The 23,185-nt window shown below is 37.3% G+C and overlaps 1 protein-coding gene across 2 annotated transcripts; it reads left to right on the forward strand.

Annotated features, from left to right (window-relative positions):
- The first annotated feature begins 1,845 nt into the window (after window positions 1-1,845).
- Window positions 1,846-22,649, forward strand: FGF5 (fibroblast growth factor 5). 2 transcript variants are annotated; one of them, XM_011941740.1, is made up of 3 exons: window positions 1,846-2,476; window positions 10,078-10,181; window positions 21,638-22,649. In XM_011941740.1, the coding sequence occupies exons 1-3, from the start codon at window positions 2,122-2,124 to the stop codon at window positions 21,983-21,985; spliced, it is 807 nt and encodes a 268-aa protein (XP_011797130.1). In that variant the 5' UTR covers window positions 1,846-2,121; the 3' UTR covers window positions 21,986-22,649. The 2 variants fall into 2 exon arrangements, with proteins under 2 accessions (XP_011797130.1, XP_011797131.1); XM_011941741.1 differs by lacking the exon at window positions 1,846-2,476 and adding an exon at window positions 3,636-3,936.
- The last annotated feature ends 536 nt before the right edge of the window (window positions 22,650-23,185 follow it).

The raw sequence follows: 23,185 nt of genomic DNA on the forward strand, positions 1-23,185 counted from the left end.
TTAGACAGGGGGTTGATAATGCAGCTGGGGCAGGAACCACTCTTGTCCTCTTTCAGCAGACTCCTGGGGAAAAGGAAAGGGAGAAACAAGCAACTGAATTTGCTTTGGAGAATCTTCATCACTTGAGGAATGGGCTGTGTATTTGCATGGCATGGGGAAACTTACAAATGGCATTCAGCAGCAGCAATGTAGCTTAAACCCTGACAGCTTTGCCACAGACTGAAGAAGGAACAGCACCCAGGTTCAGAACCATCCTACAATCATCCACCCCAGAAGAAGGTGATTTCAGTCAAGTAGACCATTCTGAGAGATACTGTGACTGTTCTCAAAGTCTACTTTTAGGGTTGCCTTGTAAGGATCTGCCTACCCACCCTAGTTAAGGGAGAAGTACATAACTTGAGCCTAGAACAGTGGGGAGGGGATGTGTTCAGTCCTGGACAGTATCTCATGTAGTGTGCCCATGTTGTGCACATCTATGTGTGATGTCCTCTTTATCACAGTGGTTTTACTACACTTTCCAGGTAACTTTCTGTTTTACAAGTTCTTTGATGTTAACTACTCTGGCGGTGGAAGATTACAAACCTGAAAATTCTACATTCGTTTTATATGCTTTTCATTATTGAGATGGAAAACCTTAAGCAGGTACTCAATAATGGATAAGGCCGTTTCTTAGTATCAACCTTGGCTCATTTGAATTGACCTTATCAGTCAATAACACGGGCCGTTTCATAAACCAATGAATAATGTATTATAGCTTAGTTGAAAGTTTCAAATATGTTTTTAGACAGAAACATTCCAAGAATGCAAGTCAGGTGTATTTCCCAGATAAATAACAGTCTGGGGGCGTTGTGTACAGGGAAATTCTCCGTTCTCAAGGAAATTCTCCGTTCTCAGGTTTCCTGAGGTTGAAATCCAGGGCGCACATCATTAATTATTCGTTGGGGTCGGTCCCTCAGTCAATGGCAGGTCTGAGTAAGCTAAAGCGAGCAGTTAACTAATCCTTCCTGCCACGGGGATCCTGGGGCGAAAGAGGACAACTGGGCGGTCAGTCACATGTGCTGGTGGCCAGCCCCTGCCCCTCTTTCCCCGGTCCGGGCGCAGTGGTGCGAGTGCCTTCACTCTCACGAACACAGACCGAGAGCTTCCCAGAAGGAAAAATAAATTCGTCATAATGTTCAGCGCAGCCGAGAGTTTCCAACAAGAAAGCAGCTCCAGTCGTGGCCTGATGACTCAGGGTGGCGTTTTAAACGCCGAATAAACCCATTCCTTAGCTCTTTAATAAATCGGTAACAACAACAACAACAGCAACAACAACAACAACAGCCTTCTCCCCCAACCGCGCCACACCAAAGGCTTCCCAAGTTGGGCTGCGAATCCCTGTTTGGTTTTCCAACGCCGAAAGCCTTAGAAGCAGTGCGATCTCCTGGCGGGACGCGGTTCTCGAAGGGCTCCCGGGGAGAGGACAAGATAGCAGGGTTTACAGGGCAAAGAGAGGAGAACCTGAAAATCGTGTCCTGGGGGGCAAGAGTGCGTCGCCCAGTCACAAGTGTGCTGTAGAGGTGGGAGAGGACGAGGATCCATTTCCACATTTCAACACCCCCGTTTCTGTAGCTGCCCCTGGAGGACTCAGCTGCTCACTCCGAGCTCCTTTCCACGCGGCTCTGGCCCTAATAGGGGAAGCCGGGTGGCCGCGCGACCTGTGAGAAATGCTGGGGCGCGTGGCCCTGGTATGGGCGCACCCAGCGTCCGGGGCGCAGGTTCTCTCAGTCCAGCTTCTCCTCCCACTCACTTGCTCGGATCTCCCCCCTCCTTCACATCCCCCGCCTCCGAGACCGCGAGGCTCCCTCCCCGCATCGGCCAGTGAGTACACAAAGCCGCGGGTGAGGGGAAGCTTCGCAGGCGTGCACTGAGCAGTGAGATCACTGGCGTTATAAATATCCCGGTGCCAGTGCGGAGATCCGCTCCGGTGGCCTCTCTCTCCCCCTCTCCCCTTCTCTTCCCAGAGGCTATGTCCACCCGGTGCGGCGAGGCGAGCAGCGCCAGAGGCACGCAGCCGCAGAGGGGCCACAGAGCCCAGAATCAGCCCTGCAAGATGCACTTAGGACCCCCGCGGCTGGAAGAATGAGCTTGTCCTTCCTCCTCCTCCTCTTCTTCAGCCACCTGATCCTCAACGCCTGGGCTCACGGGGAGAAGCGTCTGGTCCCCAAAGGGCAACTCGGACCCGCTGCCACTGATAGGAACTCTAGAGGCTCTAGCAGCAGACAGAGCAGCAGTAGCGCTATGTCTTCCTCTTCTGCCTCCTCCTCCCCCGCAGCTTCTCTGGGCAGCCAAGGAAGTGGCTTGGAGCAGAGCAGTTTCCAGTGGAGCCCCTCGGGGCGCCGGACCGGCAGCCTCTACTGCAGAGTAGGCATCGGTTTCCATCTGCAGATCTACCCGGATGGCAAAGTCAACGGCTCCCACGAAGCCAATATGTTAAGTAAGTTACTCGCTCTCCTACAAAACCCGTCCTAGGCGGGCAGCGGAAGATTCAGGAGGGACAGCAGGTATTCCCCCGGGCCACAGGCGCACCTTCCTGAGCCCAGGCCACTGGGACCAGCTGATACTCAGAAACAGCTGGGCGGGTTGGGTGGAGATGCATCTATATGGCGTTCGCACACGCACCCCTCTCCTGGTCATGAGGAATTGCGATTTCTGAGGTGTATGTTACCTAGAGGTTGGTGCCCAGACGGGTACCTTGTTTCCAGTTTGCCCTAGCCTCAAAGACGAGTCTCCAGCCATGACGAGAGAGAACAAAAAATCTCATTTCTTCTCGTTCAATTTGTTTACCTTCTGCTTATGAACTAGCCTGGCATTTTTCATTAGGCATCAAAGTGCAGCCCTTCTCCCTATCCGTAACTGAAGTTATTTTTTAAAAAGAAGAATCAAATCCCAAATACTTGCCTCTTCCAACCGCTACCATAAACTTCAAATTAATATTGTATATGTATATGCATATATGTATATATGTGTATGTATACGATGTATACACATAGGTATATAGAGACACAAGATAGACAGATATAGATAGATAGATAGATAGATAGATAGATAGATAGATAGATAGATAGATAGATAGACAGATAGATAGACAGACAGATAACTAGGGGACACCAGACATTCCTGCTTGGAAGAAGATTGTGCTCTGGAAAACTGGACACGTTTAGAGAGGCAGGCGTGATGAACATTGAAATTACTAACTCCAGAGCTGGATTTAACAACGTTTAGTATCTTGAGACCATGACTACACTGTGTTAGGAGAGTGGTTCCCAAGAACAGTTTAAGTCCTTTGGTTCCCAAGAACAGTTAGGGGAAAGTTCTTTATTTTAGAAGAAACGCAGAGGTTAAATTTGGTAGGGGTGCAAATTTTGTAGGACTTTTTATAAACAAAGTTTTAAATTTTCCCTCTGAGTTTTTTTCTTTTAGCATGCGCTCTTTTTTCCTTTCTCATCTCCTCTTCCCTTCCACCCCATTTATGTTTCCAGACCATCTCAGCCACTCCTCTGGTTTCTCTTCACTGCCTGTAGGCAGCTGGGGGCAGAGGTGATTTGGGGCTGTGTGTAGGAGTGGAGAGATCTCTGTGGGGTTTTTGTTCAGTAGGGCCAGATCGCCCTTCCAGCGCGGGTTGGTCCACCAGGCAGAGCCCCAGCCAGGGCCTGTTAGGTACCCAGGGAGAGTGGAAATGTAGCCAGGAGACAGCAGCGCGCACAGTCACCTGTCTTTCAGTGTCAGCCTGGTTGCTCCTAGATGTTCCTAACTTGCTCCATCTCAGACCAACGACTCCACGGGCCACTGGGCTCCTTCTTACTACACAGGCTCCAGAGGAGCGTGGACGCCACCGGCGGGCTGAAAATTTGGCAGCCACCAGTCTCCAGAGCGGGGTCGGAGGCGCGCAAGTGGGTAAGGCGGTAGGCTGGCTAGCCTCCTCCCGTGGGTTAAGGGGGCCTAATGTGGAAGACCTGATGGTTCATGCTGAGAGAAAAGCAGGTCTATGCCCGACCCCCTGCGCCTGTCTAGTCTATCTGGTCTCGCTGATTCAGCAGCCTGCTGCGCACGTGGTGAGGGGGCCTGGAGCGCCCAGCTGACCAGAGGGCCCTCTGGGCACGCACCACTGAGTCCCAGGGCTCCCCTCACACTCCTGAGAGGAACCTATTTTCATATTTTAGAGTTTATTTCGCTCATCGAATAACTGCTCATTTGAGGGATAAAGGGCAAGATCTGTTGGGGTGAAGGGGAATTTTCTGAGATTTGAGGAATAACCAGGAACATCTATTTATTTCTATTTGTCTTTCTCACTTTGTCTCAACCATCTCTTGACTCCATTAACCATTACAGCTTATTCCCACTTCCAGCAACCTTTCCTTCTCTCTTACAAGAAAACTTTCTCTCTTCTGTTCTTCTTGTGATTTATCCAGGAATCAGCACCAACTTCTGTGAGCTCAAGGGAGGACCCCAAACTACCACGCAGCAAGCAGCAGGTTGGAGCCCAGGGAGCTCAGATAATGCTTCTGGGGAGGCTGTAGGTGTGCTAGAGATCTCGGAAAGCAAGGCTCATTCCCAGGATATTAACCATCTCTTCTCTAAGAAGACACGACATGAGACAAAGATAGTTTTACAGCTTAGGCCTTGCTAGAGGGGATGTTGTAGAAAAGCAAAGGGGGGAAAACAAGAGCAGATCAAAAAGAATGCACCCAGATAAACAAGACATTGACCACTACCCAGTATGTAAAGTGTACATTTTCTTTTAAAATCCATGTTGAAAGATATCTACAAGAGAACAGGGACGTGTCCTAAAACAGTGCCAACAAAAAACTTAATTTAAACTTTTTCCTAATTTATTCCTGTTTACAATAACCTTTCAGAGTTTAGTTTCTGTGTCTTTCACATGACTTGCTTTCATTCATGCCATAAATCATGTACCCAATATAAGATACCTATCTCATTAAGCACGATATTTTGGTTACTTTTGTGTTTATCTCCCATAGAGTTTTTTTTTTTTTCCCTAGAAGAAAGCATAACAAATATTCAAATCATAGTGATTTTCTGCTTTGTGATATTTGAAGTGTCTAATACTACTTCATAAAATTTTTACTCTCATTGATCAATGCAGAATTTGCATGTAATTTGGGAATTTAACATGGATCTCTGCCATTATCTAGCTGTAAAAGAGAAACAGAAGCTAGCTAATTACAATCGGTCATTTACCTCTTTGAAGGCAGCATTTGATGTTTCCTGACATTCATGTAAACTAAGGTGTTGGTCATGACCTTTCTTAGAGTATGTGAGGAAATGTGTTTAAATCTCCTAAGAGAGGCTGAGAGGGCTGGATCAAGGGCCATAGAGGATACCTCAGTTTGTTCTCATCCTCTAATTCTACTGTCTGTGAGTCAGCGATGACAGAAAACATATTCTTTTTGTTACAAACCTGATACTTCAGAAAAGTCAAAGCTTTGCCATGAAACTGCATTCTAACAAGTTATTTTAAACCTAATAATATTCTGTAGTATTTGTCTGATAGAACAGATAATCATATGTGTTTCACAACTATTATTTGACAGTAAGCTTTTTTTTTTTTTTTTCAAATTGCAAATATTTTCTGGTTTCACCATGAGAAGTACACCATGGCCATGGACTTTTAAATATAACTTGTTTAGTTTACATGGACCAATTAATATATTCTTAGCTTCTCTTATACAATAGTTATCCCAAGTTTTGAAGACAGAAAATGAAATTAAGCTCATTGTATATAAATCCTTATTATGAGGAAATACTGTGGAAAAATGAAGAAATAAGAACAAGAAAAGATAGATGACCCAACTATTGCATGGAAAAAAGGGTTTGCATTAATTTATACGCCTTCAAGTTTAATTTCAATACAGTGCTTCTGTTGACTTACCTTGGGCCACTGAAGAATAGGCAATTAAGTAGTTGTCAGTTTAGGGAAGAAAAGTTTAAGGCTTTGGCTATACAGACTCAAAGCGTTTACATAAAATATGAAAATTCCAAGCACATATTTTGGCTAATAGAATCGTCAATGTTACTCCTTTTAAAAAAAATCTAAATTCACTACCAATTTTGGGGTCATGTGGAGTCATTAGACTCCAAGCCTAGATAAATCAGAATCTATATCTACTATGCAGAAAAATCAAGTGGAAAATTTCAGTTGCTAATTTAATCAGTGAAGACTGCTAAACTGAATATTTCAAGATTCAGATTTGATAACTTGGCACAGCATATCTGTTACTTTGTGGATGCAAGTAGAGAAACTTCAGTTTTAAAATATTTTTCTCTGGGGATTTTCAGATGAGTTGTTGAAAGCTTCTGAATACATTGAATATCTGTGCTTTTCTATATTTTATTCATTAACAAAAGAGAGAAAAAGGAAAAATTTGTATAATTGTATCAACCACTATCAATAAAGCCCTATTATATTAAGAAATCTGCAGAGGACTAAGTCAAAAATCTAGAATTTGTTTTTATGGAAGTGAACTTACATCATAATGCATAAGTGGAATTGACTGTGTGTATAAGCTGAGAGACACCAAGACATTCTTGCCTTCTTCAGCTTGGGTGTCAATGCTGAAATTCCACAAAGAGAGAATAATTCCTTCTGTTAAGCATTCTCCTCTTCCTTTGACCCTCTTAAATGGGAATGCCTTAAGAAAAATAACACACTGTCAGTAGCACTTTAATGTGAATTTATTTACACTGAGCCACCCCTCCACCACATGCCTTCTCGAGCAGGAGAAGGCCACAGTAGCAGGAGAGTACTAAGACACCTGTCCATACTTGTGTATGCACAGGGTGTCCTGATGAGCGAAAAGAGAGGTAGTGAGAGGATAAAAGAAGGCAGTCAAATTTAGCAAACAGTCATTGACTATATACTATCTATGAGACAAGCTTGGCCTTCCACAATTTTCCTGAGAAATACTGCCTTGGCATCCATAAGGAGAATCGTAAGTTTCCATCAAATTTAATATATGTGACTCCCGATGGTAAAGGTCAGAAAATTGCTGAAATTAAAAAAAAAATCAGTGTCAGAGAAATGTTTTCTGAAACTTATATATTTGTGATTTAAGGCACATGAGTTTAAAAAATTACGTAGAATTCCTGAATGAGTTACTGAGATTTGTCATAGTAAAATCAATAGGCCTGTGATATTTTGGGGAGGAGGGCAGGAAACTGAACTGTGAGACTCGTTGAATCTGCTCCAGAAAATAAGGCATTGTGAAATCACTGCTGACATTACTTTGGAAATTATGATCATAACAGTGTTCTTAATATTAGGTCATAATTATAGTAAGATTTAGAAGATCAATACCAAAGTCACCCATGTGAAAAATAATTCATTCATCTAACCTCATCTCTTGTATCTCCTTCATTCTTTATAATATTAAATAGAATGATACATGTAAAGTGTATTTTTAAGCTTTCAGTTAAAGATAATTTTCTTAAAGTTGTAAAATCCTTTAACTCTCAGGCAATATGTCATTTTTATCCTGGAACTTTTAAGAAGAAACCCTGCAATATGTAACACAATAATAACACTTTCACATATATTATTTCATCTTCTCCATATTTAAAATACATTGCATGCAAATTGTATATAATATTTACACACAGAGTGTACACTGTATTGAAATACAAGTTAAATGCATCTAAATGGATATTTGTTTAAAAAGAGAATAAGCTAATTATCAGAAACTATTTATTTAAGCAAAGCAGTAGTATTTCTATTAAAACAAATATTTATAAAGCCTTTTTAATCTCAACATCTTAAAAGTTAGCATACAAACACATACACTTATGAGACTTTTATCTTTTACTCTACCATGTATTTTTTCATTAATATACAATATATCTGCATGTTCAAAACCAGATAATTTTCCAAAGAATGGGATTAAAAGCCTCTAACAATTTAGCACCATGAATAAATTGGAGTAAATATATAACCAAATCTCTCCTCTATCAACTCCGTGTTGTCCCTTTTGTATCTATCATTCCACACATATACAATTTCTTACTTTCTTTCTTTCCCATTTTTGAATATACATGTTTACATAAATATTCACAATCACATCCCCATCTCCCAAATATCTAAAATCATTAATGCTATTCTCAATATAATTCCATAATTCTGATAGAAATTTAACTTGGTATCACTGTTATAGTCGTGCTTTAGTAATAATATTATTATAACATATTACATCTGTGTAGAGTATTTAACTTCACAAAGCATTTGGTATGTTTTGTTAATATTTGATAAAATGATACTGCTTCTAAATGTTTAGAAGCACACTCAAATAATGTTTATAATAAACTCTATTATAAATATCATTTAAAAACTGTTTGAAGGAAAGGATTTATACGACACTAGTGGTTTTGTTTTTCTTTCTTTTCCAGTTTCCTTCTAACAGCAAAAGTAGCTTCCAATAGTTTTTGGTTTTTGTTTTTCAATTTAAAGAAACACCTATTAATGAACTGGTACCTGCAGTTTCCCTAAGGTGTGTTTTATTTACTTTGGGTTAAAAACATTTATTTTTAAAAAAGTTGCTCAGTTATCCCCTTTTTCACATAAACTTTCTAATCAAGTTTTTTAAGAAACCAAGTTGTATAAATAAACAGCAATGCTTGCTAGAATTATAGATGTTAGCTCACATTGCACAATATAAATGCTCAATTTTATAAAATATTTCTTGTTTTTGGTAAGCAGAATAATTTTATATGTGCCTCAAAGACTGCAGGGAGAGTTTGCTATTTCAAGAAAATCTGATGAATTTCTCTATTTGGCAGAGTCCTATTGAGATATCCTAATTAGTATATATGCTCAGAATATTATAGATGGAAATATTGAGATGTGCTTTTTTCCTTCCCCTCTCTTCTTTATTTCCTTCTTTTCTTCCTTCCTTCCTTCTTTTCCTTTTTAAAAGTAGGGATGCAGTGTCACTATTTTGACCAGGATGGTCTTGAACTCCTGGTATCAGGCGATCCTTCAGCCTCAGCCTCCCAAAGTGCTGGAATTACAGGCGTGAGGTACTGCACCTGACTTCCCTTCTTCCTTTCTAAGACAGGTCCCTTTTTAGCTCTATTGAGCTAAAAATCTCTTTTAAAAAATTTTGAAATAGACAACTAATAAAAAAACATTGTGCTCTTTTCATGTTCATATATAATACATAATTTATATTAAATAAGTAGGCTTTCTAATTAAGTGCAGACTATGTGTTTTATCTTATTAAACTACTCTATGAACTTTGGTGGTAATTCTCTTGATCCAGTGGATGTGAACTTTGAAATTACTGTAGGAGACAGAGAAACATTGACTTCATAATGCTAACTATGAAATACAAAATATAAACAATAATGTAATAAATTATCTCATTAATTTTTTTCTAGGAAATGATTCAAAGTGCAAGATGTCTCAAAGCATAATCCATTAAACATTTCATTGAACCAATAATTTTATTTATAATGCTTTCAGTATCTTACATGTAGTCTTTAAATGCAGTCACTAAAAGACTGAGCATGGTATATGTTTATTTGTAACTACCATTATAACCATGATAATTAGAGTAGAGGAATTTATTTAATGTAAATAAGTATTATTTTCCAGACTTTCAAATAGTTATACTAGTCTTGAGCACAGATTTGTGCTTTAATATTCAAAGTAGTGTATTACCTTGGATGAAGAAATAATGGAGAAGAATTATTTTGCAAAACATTTTTTAAATGTCTTTTTAATTTCTTTAAAACCTGAAAAAACTTCCTGCTCATTGTTTACTAAAAGCGACTTATTTGTCCAAATAATTACTGATGAAGTAGAATCAAATTTTTGAATCTTGAAATTATTTTAAATGAACACTTGAATCCTAGCCTTCTTTGTTTTTAACATAGTAAATGTCATGAAAAATAAGGATGTTAAATACTAAGTTCTTTTTTTAAATCACAATAATAAAGAATGGAAAGAATCTATGTAGAAATTTAATTCTTCACAGTGACATAAAGAAGAGCCTGTGTTTTATTTTGGGATTTCTGTCATCCTAGGTATTTTGGAAATATTTGCTGTGTCTCAGGGGATTGTAGGAATACGAGGAGTTTTCAGCAACAAATTTTTAGCGATGTCAAAAAAAGGAAAACTCCATGCAAGTGTAAGTAGAACCACTTTATATTTGTTAAAGGTGCTATAAAGATTTTACATTTGTAAAACAGAATAATTTTCCAAGTTCGTAGGTAAGACAATTTGCCCAAAGAACTTAGTTATTTAAAAAGCATATTTACATTTAACCAAGAGAATTTTGTGTGCTTCTAGAAGTAATAATTTAAATATTTAATTTACTTAAAAAGATATTATAGAGTCTACAAAAAGTTTAAGCCTAAGTGTATTTGAAAATAGCGTTCTCAAAGGGGTAGCCATCCACTTATTTCTTAGAAGTGGCCCACATAAGAAGAAACGTGGCAATAATATATTTCACCACATTTTAAACTTACAAGTTTATAGTGATTGTGTTTGTGCTAAGTAGATGAGGTTCTTACTTAATTTTACAAGCTACTCATAATACCAAAAATTGGGTCTCAGTGATGTAAAATATTTTCATATTAACAAGTAGGGAGGGAAGAAATCAATAATTAGAAGACTGTGACTTTCATAGACAAATTTTATTTAATTAATTTGAAGAATTTTTATCTTGTATTTTTGTCACATCAAAAATAATGACTTCTTAATACTATGAAAACTAATTTTGCATTCTCAAAAATTTATTCAGACCAGTTTTATTGTGATCAGTTCACAAACTATTTATTTGCTTTGTTGTGAAAGTTTCCATTACCTGGGAAGTATTAAAACATTTTAAAGATAATAAAATACGTTCAGCTTAGTTTTCCCACTCACAGATTCTATTTATTTGTGTTAGTATATACACATGGCACTTAAAGGTGCTTTATGCTTTTTCTCTGGCATACTTATTTTCTTCACATTAAAACATTTTGAAAGCAATTATTCTTTAAAGTTAGTCATTTAATCCTGATTATAGTCTTTATTAAATAAATTATTAGAATATCACTTTTTCAATTTTCAAAGTTATAGAAAGTTTCAACTGATAGCAATTAATTGAAACTTACTATATATAATTTTATGCTATAGATCTTTAAAAACTTCAACGAAAACGCCACTTGGTTTAATGTGTAAGACTTTTATAATTTTACTTTTCTTAACATCTAAAGTGATTTGTTAATATCTTTTGGAAGAGACAGAATTTGAGCAATTTCTGTAGTTACTTGAGGATTCGATGAGATAATACATGCAATGTGCTAAGAATACTATTTGGTGTGTTATAAGTGCTCAATAAGTATTGCCTATTATTATAGGGTAACAATCTAAATATAATCTAAATATAATAAATTGCTAAAATATCAGTTTAGCAACATAAATGGAAATCCTTTGTTAAACTCTTAAATCGCCTATTGCAAGAACTATTAAACAATTTACCATTTCATTTTTTGAGCTGGTTACTATGCTGTAATATAGTATTATATTACAAGCTGTAATATAGTATTCATAGAAATATATTTTAAAAATTTTTTCATTTATTTAAGGGACAACATTCTGCATCACTGTGAAAAAAGCAGGGTATTACATTTTTTAATTTTATTTTTTATTTCAATAGGATTTTGAGGAGCAGGTGGTATTTGGTTACATGAAAAAGTTCTTTAGTGGTGATTTCTGAGATTTAGGTGCACCCATCACCCCAGTGGTGTACACTGTACCCGATGTGTAGTCTTTTATCTCCAACCCCCTCCGCTTTCCCCCTGAGTCGCCAAAGTCCAATAGTCCAATGTATCATTCTCAAGGCATTTAATTTTATTTTAAAATATTATTTAAAATTCACATACAGATGAGTTCTCACGAGAGCTGGATAAAAGCAAAAAAAAAAAAAAATCCACATACAGAATAGAAAATAATGATTAAACACATCTGAACGGAATAACTTTTTCTCAGTCTACTTTAAGTTTATAAAAGATTAAAACACCTTCAAAATCTAACCTCATAATAATACACAGTGCATACAAAGAAACTTTCTCTTACTGGTTTGTTTTGAGGGAAAATCTTAACTTTTAATATATTCTGATTTATGCCATAGTACTTGCAAAAAATAGACTAAACTTGGAACAGCTTAAGGATAATTGCCACAGAAAGTAACATATTACAAATGGAAGCCAATTAGAAAGGTCAAACTGAGAGGTTAAGATACATGATTCCTCTGTCAAATGCAAGTAACAAATTTCTGGAAATTTGACCCAAATGTCTAAGGATGGCTGGTTGAAATAATGCAGATAATGCAAAAACAGCATCTGTTATTCTTTCTCATCTTGGCAGGCTAAAGTTATTTCATAGAATAATGACTTTTAAACAGTACAAATCAAGTCTTGCTCTTGTCACTCTCTGAAGCTCTTTGATATAAAAGTCATTCTGATGACTTTGAGCTAAATTGTAGATAAAAATATTAAGCACTATGATTATGTGGATTCTTTTTAAACCAATTATCCAAGCCCACTTTCTCTTATCTGAGCTTTTATTAGCACTTTTCCTTTAGGTGAAAACCTAATTAAATTATAAAGTGATTTATTTTTTAAAGACGTTGAATTTAGAAATAGTATTAATGCTAGCAATTACCAGTTTTATGCCCACTTGGTTTCTTTCCTGTTTTCACATTCTAGTTAAACATGTCGGGAAATTGTTCTTGTAACTCTAAATATGACTATTTGATTTAGTTAATAGTTTTGATTTTTACAGCTTTACATTATCCCCAAAAAGGTTAAAAACTCATAGACTTTTAGGATTAAACTTGTAATTTGTGAGTTGCTTTAATTTAAAAATTTTTCAGAGGCATTTAAAGAGTACTTTTAGGGTTCTATCTACAAAGCAAATGTAAACTAAAAATATAAAATACTAATAGAATTCTGGGAAAAGTAATCCCCCATTGTACTGAGAAATATTCATTGATACTTGTAGATATTCACCTCAGTTTTTGTAATAATAATTAGAGTACTAAAAATTAGCTACTAGGCAGAGATAATGTACTTCCATAGTTCTTTAAAAGCTCTTTTGCTCACATTATCTTATTAGAGGTGACGAAAGAGTCTCATAGATGTTAAATTATTTTCCCAAGGTTACACAGTTAACAAGTGATTGAACCAGAACTATATCCTCCTAGAATTTTCCCTTTCTCTTTAAATGCTATAGTGCTTGGTAAATAAAAGTTAGCTTCAAAGAAGATACTAAGTTTTGTTTGGAACCAATTACATTGTTTTCACCTCTTAGTGTATAGAAATTAATATGTGCATGAAAATATTTTTGTATTACATATAAAAACGAATACTGTGGCACATCATTAGAATATTTATAGCACTCTATTTAATAGGCAAATAAACAGGCAATTTGAGATTTATAGTTAAAGTTGCAAATTTCCTCATTCTAGGTACATGTTTTTCTCTTTGATTCATATCTCTTTTTTGAACGGGCATTTCCCCCATCTCCTGTGTCTCCGGTACTTGACTTTAGAATCTAGAGAAGAGGGGATGTGTTGCCACAGAATTTTACAAACGTTGGTTATTCATTGTCAATGACAGTTGCATAGGGTACCCCTCCCTCCCAAGATAAACTTTCAAAACAGAAAAGAGACTTGTTTGCTCACAGAAATCTTCATTTAGTAAATATTTTACTGTTCATAGACACAAATATGACACACTGAAAGGGTAGCCCAGAGCAGATTCAGGCAGCACTGATGCTGATTCCATTTTTGTGCTAAATTTGTTAATCCCATCAGAGAAGTTTTATTTGAGCTTCAGTGATCTAAATGTGTGGGGCTCCCTGGACTCATTCAAGCCCCTGGAGCCCGGCACATTTAGATGTAACAAACCTGTACATTGTGCACATGTACCCTAGAACTTAAAGGATAATAAAAAAAATTTTAAAAAAGTATGTGTGGCTCCCTGGACTCATTCAAGCCCCTGATCTACAGGCAGCTCTCCTTCAAACTTTTATTGGCATACTCTAAATAGGCAGTGCAACTAAATTCCTATCATGCAGGTTTTTCAGCATTCTTCACAAGGATGAGGATGTATGGTCTTCTCTTCGTCCAAATGTATCAAAAATCATCAAGAGCAGGAGGAGATAATTGCTTTCCAAAGATCCATGAGGGCTACTCCAAGCCACAGCTGTGGCCTGTACCCTCTTTCTCAACACATTCCCATGCTAAGGTACCTTCTGAGACTGAACACTCTTTCTGCCTTAACCGTATGTCTGTCCCTGCTCCCTTCCCAGGTTGGCATCCTTACTGAAAGTCCCACAGAGAGCCTTTCTGGACTTATCTGAGGTGGGTCCAGACTAGGAGTCAAAGGCCTTGAGTGTGATGGTAAAGACACAGTTAGATTGCCCCAGGCTGAATCCTACTCTACCACTTCCTAACCGTGTCGTTCTACTTCACCTTTTTACTCCTTGGTTTATCAACTACAAAAGAAGGAAAATTGGAGTTAGAATCTATTGGGATAGTTAAGTGTTTTAAACAAGATAATGCATATAAAACAGTTAGAGTACTGCCTGAAAAGTGTTCCACACTTAATGTTTAAACAGATTTTCCTGAATTTGCTCTCAGGCAGCTGTTTGACAATCCTTAATCTCTTTCTTTCTGATTTTGGGGTCAGGCAGCTGTGACCCTTAAATTATTCAGACCAGTCCCAACTCCTGTTTATCACTGATCTTTTCTTCCTCACATCCAAACTTTGTGTGCTTATAGGTGTCCCTTATCTACTAGGTTTTCCTTTCTCCCAGGAACCTAATTTCAAAGCAAAATTTCCAAGCTCAACCTCTTAAAAAGGCATGGATTTCCTATGGTCATAATCTTGTGATTTTTTTTGTAGCTCTGTTGTCCATCTTGATTTTTCCCTAAAAACATAAATCTTGGAAAAGGTGATTATCATGTATTCTTCAGTATACTTCAGCATACTTCATAAAGTATGCAGAAAGCTCATTGCTTTTTTGGGAAAAACATGTTAGCTTATTTTAAAGATCCAGAGAGAAGTATGTGGTGGAATTATTTTTGTTTCTCAGGGTTTTAGGGGATCATGTTTGAAAGGAAAGCTAATTGTAGAGTTTACGAAACAGGCATGGAATGTGTGCTTGATCAGTCCTAAGCAAGGACTAGAACATCCTCCTTTCCTGGTTTCAGAGTGTGCCAGCTGGCTTGCCTGGGATAAGACTCCAGACTGGACTTCCTGCACTGCAGGCAGAGTGAAGAGGAGTCGGCAGCCCCTAAAGCTGAGCATATTTACTGAAAGGGGAAATGGAGGCTTGAGCAATACTTATCCTCATTAAAAAATAACTTACCAAGCACTCCACTCTGCCAGTCAAGACCATGCATGAGCTTGATCAAGGCATTTGAAAAGAATTTTTTTCTTTTTTTGCCCTCTAAGGACTTTCAATATACAGTAAAATTGAATGTCTAGCTACTGAGGCACAAAAATGGGTTCAAACTCTGCCTTTGCAGTAAATGCCAGTTTCCTCTCAATTTTGCACTGTGGAAGTCATTAGAAGACCTGTTTTATGGAGGAAATCTGGGTGTGATGAATTGCCTTGTAGATTCAGAAATCCATTTTAGCAGAAAGTGAGAGATAGTAATATATTTCTTTGACGATTTGAAGAGTGACACTTGTCATTCATCAATATTTTAACAGGAAGCAACTTCAGAGCAAGTAAGACTGTATAAGAAAAGCCTAGGAAATAGCTTTGGTTTGTATAGTGTTATGGGGAGACCCTTAGTCTAGGAATCAGAAGGCGCAATTTAAATCACAGGTCTATTCTGGCACTTGATAAATGCAGGGTGATAGATGGATCATATTCTTTACTTCGCTGGCGGAAAAAATCAGATAATACTATCCTAATAGCAGCCATGGAATTACTATGAGTTAAATTATATATGTAACTACCTGACACACAGTAGTCTCCAATAGTCCAGCTTTGTGGAATTATTAAGGTCCTAAGAAAGAAAGTCATGCTATTCCATGTTTTGCCTGGTGTGGTCCTTACTTCATAGGTGTCAAAATCACATAGAATGCTGGTTAATGATACATCAAGCCCAGGGTCTCACCTCAAACTTACAAAAACACAGCCTCTGGAAATAGGGCTTGGGGAGCTGTATTTGAGCCTGCTCTCTGAGTAATTTTAAGGGAAATTATACAAGTGAAGAAAAGAGATCCTATAGTTGATGTTCTTTACTACATTATCTCAGCTTGGGTAATATTAAAACCAACTTGTATATTTTGTTTGTTGCTCAGTATGAGGAACTGAGATATAGAAGGAATGAATGTTTGGTACCAAGCAGGAGATATGGCTGTGCCTGGGAGATAGCATGGCAGGGCTACAACTGGCCATTACACAGCTTATATAGTAAAGAGTAAGAAGTAGCCCTCTGGGTGCGTGCTTCCCTGTACCGGGGCACAAGTATAATAAATGAGCTGAGTTTAGGGCACCTGTCCCAGGCAGCTCCATTGGTGGAGGGAAGGGATGAGAATTAGGCAGCTCTAAAAGGAGGTAGGGGAACTAGAAGTGATGAATGTGGCAAGGAAACTTAGTTTGTAGCAAAATTTGGTCTATAGTTATTTTTATTACAGTCTATGATAACCTTTTTGTTATTTAATAACATTAGTCTATAACAACATTTTAATTATTTAGATTTGGCTTTTTTTCCCCCTTAACTTTATAAGGTTTTTCAGGAGAAAGCGGCAAATCAAAGAAAACAAGCTGAAATAAATAATTAAAATTGATTAAATACACACAAATTCCAAGGTTTATACTGGTGTCAGTTCAAATTCACTCCTATTTCCATATCTCATATACTACATATTTACTTTTATAGTTGCACACGAGAATCGGTAATTGCACAGCTTTAATTCATACTATACAAGGTACTCAATCATCATAGATCGTGATATTTACTAAGAAACAAAACTACAAGAAGAGATTTTAGAGAGCTTTTTTTAAAACAATATCATTTGGAAAATAATTTATTTGGTTTAACTGACCTGTTTAATTTCGGTTTGGCAGAATTAGTCATTTCTGGAATATTGTAGTTAATTGGAGTTGTGCTTTCTTTGAATTCAATTTGACATTTAAAAAAATACCTGTTCTTTAAAATGGATCCTTCACTGTGAGAGGGATGAGTAGACCCACGACAGTTTACTTCTAGCGAAAATGTTCTTTTTTTTCTGGAGATGGAGTTTTGCTCTTATTGCCCAGGCTGGAGTGCAATGGTAGGATCCCAGCTCACTGCAACCTCCACCTCCCAGGTTCAAGTGATTCTCCTGCCTCAGCCTCCCCAGTAGCTGGGACTACAGGTGCCCACCACCACACCTGGTTGACTTTGTATGTTTAGTACAGAGAGGGTTTTACCATGTTGGTCAGGCTAGTCTCGAACTCCTGACCTCAAATGATCCGCCCGCCTCAGCCTCCCAAAGTGCTGGGATTACAGGTGTGAGCCACCATGCCCAGCAAAAAGTTCTTAATTCTCTTAATAGCAGTGTTTCCTCTCCTTGTAATAATTTAGATATTCAAGAAAAAATAGTTCAATTTGTTTAAAGTTTTTTTTTTTTTTTTGGTCAATTAGTATATACTAAACTACAAAAAATGATGATTTTAAACATTTCATTTTAATTTTGCGATTATGGTTTATGGAATGTAACCTGTTTTTATTCTTGCCAGATCAAGGAGAAATTAAAGAGATTTTAATGTAATTTAAGTCAATGAAAACATGGGCAGGACTATGTCAATATTGTTTTCCACTGGAAAAGTGGTTCCTAGCACAGTGCCTAGCATGTGATATCTGTGGAATAAATTAGTGAAAAATGAATATGAAACATTTTTTAAACAAATATTTAAACAATTGCTTTCACTGTAGTGGCTGATAGTGGTAAGGCAGTTAAATGAAGGAGTCTTGATTTCAGCAACTTATCTGAAATTTGATTCACCCCTCTACATCATACTCTTAACTATAGAAAAAGTCTGTTTGTTAGTTTCAGTTTTTTTTTCTAGAAAAATAATGGAGTTCTATTATTTTAAAAGTGTATATTTTATTAGAGAATTTCTTATAATTTTATAAAAAGATTTAAAAAATAAAAATCAGCCTGGAAAATTTATTGTCCAAAATTTTCTAATGGTAAATGTATGTATTTTAGTACCTCTAGCTAAGACCTATGACTCTTTGCTATAAAGATGGTCTATGCACAACACTATGTACAGAGATGTACTGCTTAGGGTCACCATCTTGTCTGAGCCAGACCGGGAAGACTAACAGGAAGAGTTGATCCTTCAAGATGAATAAATTCACTGAAATGTTTGCTTCAAATGATTCTGTGTTCCATCACAGCTGGAAGAATTTTGCAGACAAAACATTAAATTAAAAGTCAATTAAGAAAGTCAAAACAGTCTAACTGCGTTTACTCCTGTATTAATATAGAATGTAGGATTTGAACAGCTGAGGGGCTGTGTGTAGTGTGTGGGTCCTTAGGACTCTGCACATTTTTACCCTGGGTAACAGTTAGGTGACCTCTGAAAAATCTGAAGTCCGAATAGCCATCTCCTTAAAGGGGCTCCTCTTAAGAAAGAACTTTAGAATATGAATCTGGAGGAAAAGAGGAGGAAAACAGAAAGATTTTAGATGAAACAATTGTAGCGGGTGGGGCAGGTGGGTTCCACTCATACGAAAGACCCTAAAATGGAAATGATATAGATTTCTGTTTTTTTAAAAAAGAAATGCTGTGGTGTGTGTCTGCACACGCACCTGTGCATGCGTATGTGTGCCTGTCATCTACATCAATTAAAAATGGACATGTTCTTTCTTTATTTTCTTGGGCACTGTTGGAGGAAAATATTAAATAATGAGGTATATTTTAACAACCTAACTCTGTCAAAATTGAGTAAAGCAATCATTGCTATTTTTGTGAAACAGAGGTAGAGAAGTCAGGTCAAGGCACAATGTATTACACATTTTCAAAAATGTCATTCAACTGCTTTTTAAGAAAAAAAACCCTGAGACAAGGTAAATATACCAGATACTCTTTTTAATGAAATGTTTCACACCTTTCTAAACTTCTTATTTTCCGTTTATAGAGCCAGAAACATTCTAGATGTCTATAGCTTTTATTTTGAAATAAAATATTGGGATTATCTAATTAAATGGGAAAGCCATTTTAAGAGCTAAGCAGCTGTAGATAAATCTACAATGAATTTGTAAGCAAGTCTTTCTAATAAAAAAATAGGAATAGTCAATGTGTGATCTTTGAAAGTGGTGTCAGCATTGCAGTCCTGGCCTAAATGTAGGCTGGCAAGGTGTATCTTAAGACAGGGTGAGAGGGATGCCATACGTAGGTGGTGATTCTTTAAAATACCTGCTTTCGGCTGGGCGCAGTGGCTCACACCTGTAATCCCAGCACTTTGGGAGGCTGAGGCGGGCAGATTACCTGGAGTCAGGAGTTCGAGACCAGTCTGGCCAATATGGTGAAACCCCCACCTCTACTAAAAATACAAAAATTAGCTGGGCATGGTGGCACACACAAGTAATCTCAGCTACTCGGGAGGCCGAGGCAGGAGAATTGCATGAGCCTGGGAGATGGAGGTTGCAGTGAGCCGAGTTCATGCCACTGCACTCTTGCCTGGCCAACAGAGCAAGAACCTGTCTCAAACAACAACAATAACAACAAAAAACAAAACAAAACAAAACAAAAAACACCTGCCTTCAGTCTGCTTGAGATCATATCCAAAGATTCGCCAGTAAACTTGTGAAAGATCTATATATATGGCTTCATAACCTCCAAATAGAACTTTGTTGATTGAACTACACTTAAATATAAGTAACTCCAGTAAACTGTCGTACATAAAGTTAATGTGCTCTTGTAAATGCTCTGATATTGGTTGGCTTCTAATACTGTCAGTATCTTGCAGTACTCACAAATTCCATGTGGATTTCAACAGTGGATCTATGTAGATTGCCTTGCAATATTCAGATTTTTAGATTTCAGTGTTATGATCAGTATTCCAAAGAAAAGTTTGGCATTATTAGAAAAAGCAAGGAAAAAAGGCCATTTTATTCTCATATGAAACTTCTTGATTTGATATAGAAGTATGTAGCTTTTAGTGCTATTATACATAGTAGACAAAATATTTGGTATTCTCAAGCATAGGAATTCTGTGTAAATAGTACTCCTTGAAATTATGAAACCTGGTAGTCTGAACTAGTACAGGAATTCTTAATTCTTTGGGCGTTATGGACACTTTCAAGTTTGATGAAAGTTACAGAATCCTCCTTTGGATTCTCATAAAAGCCCTGTTGTTGTAAGTGTTATGGATAAGGAGGCTAAGGCTAAGAGCTTAATTGGCATCACTGGCTTTTGATTGTATGTCTGATTCCAAGTTCACACTCTTCCCCCATTCTCCCACATATTCCTTCAAATTTCACAACATGGCAAACTAAGTCCTTTCAGAGCTGGTGCTGACCTACATTGTCAGGCTCATCTCCTTATTTCCCAGGTGCATCCTAGGTAGAGGTCACACTGAACTACTTACAAGTATTTGAAAGTGTCATGTTGACCTTTCAACACCCTGTTCCCTCTCCCTGAAAATCCTTTCTTATTTTGTCTGCCTCTATAATGCTAGTTAGAGTACATTCCTAGTTGTACTTGAAGACTCAGCTCAAATGTCACCTTTTATAGGAAGACTTTTCTGCCCTCTTCTTGGCCACCTCCACCCTCTTAGATGCCCTTCCTCTATGCTGTCATTGTACCCTCTGCATACCACTGTCATAATTCCATTTATCAAGCTGCACCATGACGGATGTCTACTTGTCTGTTTTTCCACTATTCTGTAAGTATTTCAAGGGCAGATATTCTGTGTGTGTGCAAGATCTGGCCAAAGCATAGTAATTCCAGTGACTTTTTTCTTCTTGGAGTCAAATATACTTTCCTGTAATGCCTGAGTAAAGAGACATTTTTTTTTTCCTAAAGAACTCTAACACCTGCAATATTAATGGGGGCCATATGCTATTTCTCTCTCAGCAGCCTCAATCACACTGATAACATTGAAAAAATGCATGCTTGTTTCGAAGGAATAATTTTGACCCCATTTCTATGAACAGGAATTTATATTTCACCAGGGAATTGTTTCTTAGTAATATCGTTCTATTTATTTTCTTGGTGAGTTAGGAGGAAAAATAGTACGTTAAAAGATTTGTAACTATACATTTCAAAGTATTTAAACAATAGTAACAAGGTTTAAATGTACCAAGAGTTCCGGTTACTTTTATATTCATCGATACTATGTCACCAAGTAGGTAGTGAACAGAAATGTATTACAAAGATAAATGAAGTAGAAACATAAAAAGAAAAATAGTAATTTTAAAGCAACTTTAAAATAAGCAAACATGTCTTTATAAAAAGGAATGGAGTAGGAAGAACAGAGATCAACAAAATTATTATTATTTTTTTCCTACAAGAACTTATACTTTATTACATGCTGAAAAGATTGTCACAACTTACATTTCCTCTTTTTTCTCCTCCCTAGGCCAAGTTCACAGATGACTGCAAGTTCAGGGAGCGTTTTCAAGAAAACAGCTATAATACCTATGCCTCAGCAATACATAGAACTGAAAAAACAGGGCGGGAGTGGTATGTGGCCCTGAATAAAAGAGGAAAAGCCAAACGAGGGTGCAGCCCCCGAGTTAAACCCCAGCACATCTCTACCCATTTTCTCCCAAGATTCAAGCAGTCGGAGCAGCCAGAACTTTCTTTCACGGTTACTGTTCCTGAAAAGAAAAAGCCACCTAGCCCTATCAAGCCAAAGGTTCCCCTTTCTGCGCCTCGGAAAAATACCAACACAGTGAAATACAGACTCAAGTTTCGCTTTGGATAATATTCCTCTTGGCCTTGTGAGAAACCATTCTTTCCCCTCAGGAGTTTCTATAGGTGTCTTCAGAGTTCTGAAGAAAAATTTTTGGACACAGCTTCAGCTATACTTACCCTGTATTGAAGTCACGTCATTTGTTTCAGTGTGACTGAAACAAAATGTTTTTTGATAGGAAGGAAACTGGAATTCTTTGTACTAATACGGGGAGCACACTGCTTCAGGTCAGCAAGACATAAAGCCTTTTGCTTTATGCTTGAGGGAGATTTAGAACTTTGTATTTTCGGAAAGTTAAATAACATGGACTATGTATTTTTCTGACTTTTACAGATCAACCTGAAAGAACATACATGATACATTTTTATTTTTGGTTTCCAAAGAATATTTTGATGCAGATAAAATATTTTGTTAACTTTCGTTTTTTTGTTTGTTTTCTTAAAAGTACCTCTGCATTGAGCATATTTTCTTACTTTTATTATTTTAATTAATATGACACAAGCAATCATTTTATGCTGTTTATGAATTATAAATGTGTTTATATCTCATTTGTAATGTGGAAATCTTTTAAATTTTTCCTATTCACTGCACTTTTTTATTGTTTTTATTCCTAGCCATACCTCAGATAATATGTTTAGTTTTACATTTTAAAATGTTTAAATTCTCTTTCACAGCACCAAAGGCTCAGCTTGGATTTGTGTGTATGTGTATGTAAATTCATGACTTTATGTGGAATCCTACACCTTTGGTGGCTGGGATATGATGGGTTCTAAGCAAGGAGAAAATATAAGGACTTTCTAATAGAATTAAATGTGGGAGGTAAGGAAAAGGATTTAGAGGTAAACGTACACTAAGTTTGCAACATTGATTGAGATCTAAGTCTGTCTTCATTTCTCTTTTTATCTCCCCCTTGCCCTCATTCTTGAACAGCTGGAGGAATACATTTTCTTCTGTCCGTGAAGCATACACTATGAAATTGGAGTGCTTAAAAATACTTCTATGATTCTCTGCTATCCCACTGTATAGATCCACAGGGAGCAAACACTTAGAAACGATAGAGAACTGAAGGAGATGAATGGTTTAACAGTCATCCATGCCAAGTCCCGTTGTCAGAAATATTCTTATTACTCAGGCAAACACTCTTTGAGCTTCCCTTCCTAAAGGTAACCATTCCAGTGAATAGATGTGCACTTTTATAAGGAAACATCTGAT

This window comes from Colobus angolensis, unplaced genomic scaffold, assembly GCF_000951035.1.
Source record: "Colobus angolensis palliatus isolate OR3802 unplaced genomic scaffold, Cang.pa_1.0 Scaffold200, whole genome shotgun sequence".
In the NCBI taxonomy this organism is placed as follows: Eukaryota; Metazoa; Chordata; class Mammalia; order Primates; family Cercopithecidae; genus Colobus; species Colobus angolensis.